Source organism: Chionomys nivalis, chromosome 15 (assembly GCF_950005125.1).
Source record: "Chionomys nivalis chromosome 15, mChiNiv1.1, whole genome shotgun sequence".
Taxonomy (NCBI): Eukaryota; Metazoa; Chordata; class Mammalia; order Rodentia; family Cricetidae; genus Chionomys; species Chionomys nivalis.
This window is the reverse complement of record NC_080100.1, coordinates 69696866-69704519: the sequence shown is the minus strand read 5'-3', so window position 1 is coordinate 69704519 and position 7654 is coordinate 69696866. Positions and strand designations below refer to the sequence as shown.

The window sequence follows — 7654 nt, the reverse complement described above, 5'->3', positions numbered from 1 at the left end:
AAAATAAATAAGTAGGGGCTGGAGAGAAGGCTCAGTAGTAGTTAGGAGCACTAACTGCTCTTCCAGAGAATCTGGGATTTCGTTCCCAGCACCCACATGGTGGCTCACAACTGTCTGTAAAATTCCAGTCCCAGGGGACCTGATGCCTTTTTCTGGCCTCCATGGGCAATCCTGTAGTTTATAGACATCCTCACACACAAACAAAAACAAAACAGAACATAAATATACCTAAAATAATCATAATACTGTTTTGTTTTCCTTTTTTGAGACAGGGTTTCTCTGTAGCTTTGGAGCCTATCCTAAAAACGAACTCTTGGAGATCAGGCTGGGCTCTGCCTCCGAGTTCTGGGATTAAAGTGAAAGACCCCGATACTTGAAAAACCCCCATACCCATGTACTATGTTAAACTTTGCTGAAATTCAGTTGGGCCCCTCAGCTCAGCAGCCGATGCTAAAACTGGATATCTATGGGTTGCAGACTCACTGACTAGGCTAAGAAGAGGGAATGCTCCACCCCCCCCCCAAGGCAGTCTATCTAAATTGTCATACTTGCTGCCGAGTGCTCTATCTAGCTTTGTGGGATTTGGGGACTATTCCACCCCCCACCCAAGACATCCTATCTAAATTGTCAACCTGCTACAGGGTGTTTTATCTGGCTTCATGGTTTTTCGGTGAAATTTGAGAATAGACATGGGGGCCATCCCCAGGGTGAGCTAAGCCCGCCAATTTGAGAACCAAGAAAATGCTGTTGCTAGATAAGCTTCTTATGTAACTTCTAAATCCTTATAAATACATGCTGTGCCATCAGCCTGGCATGCTCAGTAACTTAATTGTAACTTAGTTGCTGCAGCATCCTCAGGCGCCTGTGTAATCAATAAAGACACCTCTTGCTGATTGCATCTGTTGGCCTGAATTATTGAGACTGCCGGGTTTCTCCCACCACCCTTGAAAACGAGGGTTGTTCAAAAAAGGCGTGTGCCACCTCCACCCGGCTCATCATACCTTTTTAAAGGAAAAGAAATTATGAATGTCCTTACAAAGCCATAAAACATTTTTTAGACGAATTAGAAATGAAATCAGGAAGAAACCAATCAGGAAGAGAGATCACATTATCCATGGCCCCTGAGGGTAATCGCAGAACCCTTTGGGTTTGTTTTTTTTTTTTTTTTTTTTTTTGTGGTGTTTGTTTATGTTTTGGCTTTCGTTTGCCTGGTTCAGAGTTGGGAGTGAAACCCAGGTCCCCAAATTTTGTCAGTGAGAGGCCCATTACTGAGCTATGCATCCTGAAATCCTGACCTTAACTGCTAAGGCCTTTCCTGACTTAAAGATGAGGTGGGAACCATGGGCCATTGGAAGAGAGGAGGGCAGATTCAATTCATGCTTTCTGAAAACCTTTTGGGCCCTAAAAGATAAGTAGAAACATAGCCTAATGGCTATTGCAGTAATTCTAGAGAGAGTTCTCAGGAGAGTAGTTACAATAGCAGCAGAGACTCTGCAGCCTCAGGCTAGATGAAGTAATCAGTGTAAAGGGGTGCAGACACTCACTGTTCCTTGTCTGCAGGTACTTGAGGAGTTAGTTCCCTTAATCCTCTGGTCCAGAGAGTCTAGAGACCTCCACACAGGAAAAGCCTTCGGCACGGAAAAGAGTTTCATAAAAATCAGTATGAGGCAGAGTTGAAGTTTATTAAAGGACATTTTTAGCAGATTGAAGAACAGGGATTAATAGAAAGCAACTCAGGGAAAAAGTGAAACAGAAGTGTGGGTATTGTTTTCCCAAAGGAGCCCCCCCACACACACACTTTTGGTGGGTTTTAAAGCTATTATATTTAAATCCTAATAACTTAATGAGATCCCTGAAATATGCAGGGAAGATCAGAGTAGATCAGATGAAACACTAGGTCAGGATTAGCGATACTGGACACTTGGTAGAGAATGAATGCCTGGGTTTGATCCCTATAACCACACAGGGATGCTGGTGAAACCCTGTAATCCTAGGACATTGGAGATAGAGAAAGGAGGATAGAAGTTCAAAGTCATCCTTGCTACAAAGTCAGTTCATGGTTGTGGTGGCTTGAATAGGTATGGCCCCCATAACTCATGTCTTTAAATGCTTGGCCCATAGGGAGGGTACTATTAGGAGGTGTGGCCTTGTTGGAGTAGGTGTGTCACTGCAGAGGTGGGCTTTGAGGCCTCCCATATGCTCAAGCCACACCCAATATGACAGTTACTTGCCATTACCAGTGGATCAAGATGTAGAACTCTTCTGCTTCTTGTCCAGCACCAGGTTTGCCTGCACCACACCATGCTTCTCACCATGATGATAATGGACTAAATCTCTGAAACTGTAAGCCACACCAATTAAATGTTTTCCTTTATAAGCGTTGCCATGATCACGGTGTCTCTTCACAGCAGTAGAAACCCAAACCAAGACAAAGACTAACCTGGGTTATGTAAGATCCTGTCTGGAATATAAAACAAAAATCCCAGCCTTGGCTGTCCTGGAACTCACTCTGTAGACTGTACTAGCCTTTAAGTCAGAGATCCACCTGCCTCTGGTTCCCGAGTACTGGGATTGAAAGTGTGTGTCACCACCGTCTAGAGTCACCAAGTCTCTCAGGTGGCTAGGAAGTGCAAGATCAAGTGGCTGGGACCTAGGTGAGAATCCAGTGGCTTTCATCTTGAGAGTCCATTGCTAGTAATCCCAGCTACTCTGACGAAGTTGACAATGATTGCTGTACTTGCAGCAAAAAGACCCACAACACCATGTGACAAGACTTGGGGCAGCTGTCTTCTTTAGAGATGTTAGCCATAGCAATGGCAGTGGGGGGCAAAGCAGGGTTTATGACTCGCTGCTGTCAGCACTAAGAAACAAGCTCAGACACTGGCAACCCAAATGGGGGTTCTAACCAACCTTTACAGTCAGAATGGTGAGACATGACTCTTAGGTGGACGATGATCCTGGACGGCACTTGCAGGGAAATGAAGAGGTAAAGCTGCACCTTCACTGGGCTGGGCTGTCCGTGGTGATGTCCAATTCTCTTGGGTGCCAGGACCTTCTGAGATGCTTGCAGACCTCCAGCAGAGGCTGAGCCCCCTCAATCCTAGTGCAGCCATGACAGAGGCCTCCCAGGAAAGCTCAGAGTGGAAGGCACCCAAGTCACTCACTTCCCTGTGTAGATGGCCTGAGATCTGACCCAGATTGTCCAGCCTCTGCAGAGCTGCTGACATCTCAGGATGAGTGACCTTTGGTCCATATAGAGGCAATGCTGTCCCAAGCATTGTAAAGTACTTAGCTCATCTGTGGGCGCTGTCTGCTAGATGCCAATAGCAAACACCCTCCAGTTGTGGAAGGCAACAGAGTCTCTAGACATGGCCAAGAATCCTTAGGCTAGTTAAAACAGTCTCCCTTGTTGAGAACTTCTGTCCTTCCTTCCTTCCTTCCTTCCTTCCTTCCTTCCTTCCTTCCTTCCTTCCTTCTTCCCTCCTTCCCTCCCTTTCTCTGTTCCTCCCCCTTTCTTCCTTTCTTTCTTTTTTCCTTCCTTCCTTCCTTCCTTCCTTCCTTCCTTCCTTCCTTCCTTCCTTCCTCTCTCTCTCTTTCTCTCCCTTTTTTCCTCTCCTTCTATCTCCTTTCTTCCTTTCTTTGAGACAGGATCTCACTCACTATGTAGCTCTGGCCTGGAATTTGTTATTTAGACCAAAATTGAATTCACAGAGATCCACCTGCCTCTGCCTCCCAAGTGCTATATTTTGTTGTTGTTGTTTTGTTATTAAATATGCACGGGTGTTTTGCATGCATGTACATCTGTGCATCATATGAGTTCCTGGTGCCATCAAAGGCCAGAAGAAAGAATCAGCTTCCCTGTAACTAAAGTTGCAGATGCTTGTGAACTGTCATGTGGGTTCTGGGAATTGAACCTGAATTCTCTGGGAGAGCAGCCAGTGCTCTAAATCATGGAGGAATAGCTCCAGTCCCTGATTGTTTATTTTAATTTATGTGTCTATGTGTGGGTATATGCACATGGGTGCAGGTACCCAAGAAGCTCCCATGTGGGTGCTGGGAACCAAGCCTGCATCCTTGGAAGAACAGCAATCACTCTTAACCTCTGAGCCATCCCTCCAGTCCTTGTGCTCTGTTATCTGAGTCAGTGCTCTCAAACAATGCCCTCCAAAGGGACCCCATCATCTCTGCTCTCCCTAGCTGAGCTCAAGGGCTCCAATGTCTTCACTTCTTCGCTGTGTCTTATGAGTGCCTCGCCATTACTCCCTTCTGTGAGCAGGCAGGGCATCTCTTCTTGATGCCCTTGAAGCCACCCTGTTTTCAGTTTCAGAGGCCAAGGCACTCTAGAGACATGATGCTTGCTTTTTCACCCATGGTGACTTTTGCTGGGAGAGTCCCCTCAGCAGGACCACGGCTGCCTCCCCAATCCTACAGTGACCAGGGTGCCCTGCCAGGCCCAGCCCGGTTGTGAAGATTGCTCCAGCTGGCTCTGCTCCCTGCCCCAGAGTCCTGCACTCTACAGTAATAGCAACTGCAAGTCGGTTCAGTGGCGCAGCCCCAGGAAGGCACAGCCTAGAGAGGCATGGGAAGGGGCAGACTGCCAGCATTTCTTTCAGGTTTCCACAGCTGGGTCTGCAGATTTTCTTTAAAGTTAGGAGTTAGAGTCAGAGAGGTGTTTACATATTGCCCCAGGGTATCAGATTTAAACTCGAGTGCAAAAAGACATAACATAAAACTAAAAACATGATACATAAAACAAAGCGAACAAAGACAGCACAGACAGCAGGCCAGAAGCTGCACAGCAATAGACTGGCATAAAGCAGAGTACAGATGGAGGCGCAGAGGCGAAGTGTCTCTGATCCTTCAACAGGGTGGCCTGATCACCCTCAGATACAAATTGGACCCTGAAAAATCTGGCGCACGGAAACACTGGCATGTCTGGCAGGTGGCTAGTGAGGAGTACAGAACCCTTTAGCTCCCTCCTTCGCTTAGCCTACAGAGCGTTTGTACATACAAATGACTTCAAACGGACAGACAGGCAGACGGAAACACACAACCATACAAAGAAACACACAACGGCCTGCCAGCTTACCTCCTGATGGTTATCTGAATTATTGAGGGGGGTGCAAATCTTGGTGGAACCTAGAAGATGAACAATCCTCGTTTTCAAGGGTGGTGGGAGAAATCCGCCAGTCTCAATAATTCAGGCCAACAGATGCAATCAGCAAGAGGTGTCTTTATTGATTACACAGGCGCCTGAGGATGCTGCAGCAACTAAGTTACAATTAAGTTACTGAGCACGCCAGGCTGATGGCACAGCATGTATTTATAAGGATTTAGAAGTTACATAAGAAGCTTGTCTTGCTGAGGACTTCTCTCATAGCTTCCTCAGTGATGCCACATGGAATGTTGCCCACGTAGAGGCATCTGGCCTGTCTGGTCATCTGGCTCCCAACAACAGGCACGGGCGTTGGGGTCAGAGCCAGACCATCAGGAGTCATCGTGGGGAGAAAGGCAGTGGCTGGAATCTGGGGTGATGTGCTCAAAGCCAGGTGGTGGCACATTCCAGTATTTATGCACCTTCTTCTTCTCATGGCGAGTGGAATGAATCAATCCACAGTGCTCCTCTTTAGCACCTCTGGTCAAAGGTTTGCTTCGCCTTAGTCTGTCTCGTGAGACCCTGCACTGGTCCCGGTTACTCGGCTCCGGCTCCTGTGCTTCCGGTCCCAGCTTCTAGAGTGGCTGCGGCTACTCTTCCAATGCAGGTTCTCCTTGTCCCATTTTTATTTATTCTTGTTGAGCTTCAGCTCGAACTCGTCAACGTCCCACATGCTTACGCGGCCACGTGGGGCCCTGTGCAACTCTCGCCTCACCTTGCCACCTGCCCCAGGTAAAGTTAGTTGTTGTTGTTGCTGTTTTTCCACAATAAAGTTTATTATGAAAAGAGGCTGTTGTGGGGACAGAGGGAAAGACAAATACACCTGGGTTAGGTGGTTCAGGTGAAGTAGTGCGGCTTCTTCACATTGATGCCATGGTCACTGAGGGCTGGGGTCAAGTCCTCCATCGTTAGGGTGTACTTGCGGTCCTTGCTCTTGCTCCGGGAGCTGCCAGAGGTTGTGCCCTTCATTTTGCAGTGCTGTAGGGCATCATTAGCAATATCTGAGATGAATTTCTGGGCAGCTAGTGAGATGAGCCGGATTATGCGTGGGTCTGAAGCTTCAAAGCCAGCACCGTTCAGGTAATAACCAGTCACTGCATCTGGGATCGTAGGGGTGTAATCCTCCAGCTGCATCAAGAAGTCCACCGGTGGCGTGCTGGACACTATGGGCTTCACTTCTCTGTTGGGCGCACTTGGCAGGGTGTAAACCCCCTTAGACATTGCCCCTTCAGGGGGAGCCGCGCCGCCCACTACCACCAAGGATTGCTGGCGCAGCTCCTCAGGCTCCCTGGCTCGCGCCGCTATGGGGCCCGAGGCCAGAGTGGCGACTCCAGCCCAGGGTCCCCCTGCCGTCCCCGCGGGGCTGGCCTTGCTCTCCGCGGCTGTGCTGGTTGGCAGCATGGCAGGAGCGGACACCTGAGGCGCCAGACCCGGATGCGCGACCCAGGCGGCACAGGCCAGCAGCGCCACCTGGGGGTCCGGACAGGAGCCCCTGCAGCTCATGGGGCTGGTGGGAGAGGCCGCGACCCCCAGGTAAAGTTTTTAAAAGTATAAAAGAAAGAAAGAAAGAAAGAAAGAAAGAAAGAAAGAAAGAAAGAAAGAAAGAAAGAAAGAAAGAAAGAAAGAAAGAGAGTAGTTGGGGGTGTAACACCCGATTTTGTGTTACACCTTCGGTACAGTTCGTGGGTCACTGTACCTTATGCAAGTCGGGCAAAGGCCTGGAGATTGAAAGAACACACAAAGAGCCCTAGTGTTGTAATAAGAGCGGCGGGGCTGCGTCCCCGGCACCCAGCCGCCCGCATGGCTAGCTTATGCACCAAAATAATTACACGGAAACTGTATTCTTTTAATCACTGCCTGGCCCATTAGCTACAGCCTCTTACTGGCTAGCTCTCATATCTAGATTAACCCATTTCTAATATTCTGTGTAGTACCACGAGCTGGCTTACCAGGGAGGATCTTAACCTGCGTCTGTCTGGAGTGGGAGAATCATGGCGACTCCTTACTCGGCTTCTTTCTCCCCACATTCTCTCTGTTTACTCCACCCACCTAAGGGCTGGCCTATAAATGGGCTAAGGCAGTTTTCTTTATTAGTTGAAAGTAATTCCTCCATCATTTCCCCTTTTTTTGTTTAAACAAAAAAGAAAGGCTTTAACTTTAACATAGTAAAATTACATAGAACAGTTATTAAGCAAGAATTACAGTTACAATATTTATATCTATTTTATCTTTTATCATAACTAAGGAAAACTATAACTATAACTAACCATTCTTCAACTCCATCAAAGACTCCAGAAGGATACAATATTACCTAAGTAAACAAGAAATAAGAAACTTCAAACTCTAGAAATGACAGAGACATCTTGCTGCCTGGACAGTCACCCAAAGTTCTTTTGTACCGTTGGGGCATCCATCTTCGGCCTACAGGCCCATAGTATCCAGCAGACATTTTCATGAAGCAGGAAATTCCAAAGACAGTTCAGTCACTTTCTGCTGTGT

General features: G+C 47.6%; 1 protein-coding gene across 1 annotated transcript; it reads right to left on the bottom strand.

Annotated features, from left to right (window-relative positions):
- Positions 1-5992: 5992 nt before the first annotated feature.
- On the bottom strand, positions 5993-6658 carry LOC130887668 (transcription initiation factor TFIID subunit 10-like). The gene has a single exon (XM_057790210.1). The coding sequence runs from the start codon at positions 6656-6658 to the stop codon at positions 5993-5995; it is 666 nt and encodes a 221-aa protein (XP_057646193.1).
- Positions 6659-7654: the final 996 nt, after the last annotated feature.

Excerpts from the sequence above, each read along its gene's own strand:
- LOC130887668 (XM_057790210.1), bottom strand. The coding sequence starts at position 6,658 with ATGAGCTGCAGGGGCTCCTGTCCGGACCCCCAGGTGGCGCTGCTGGCC.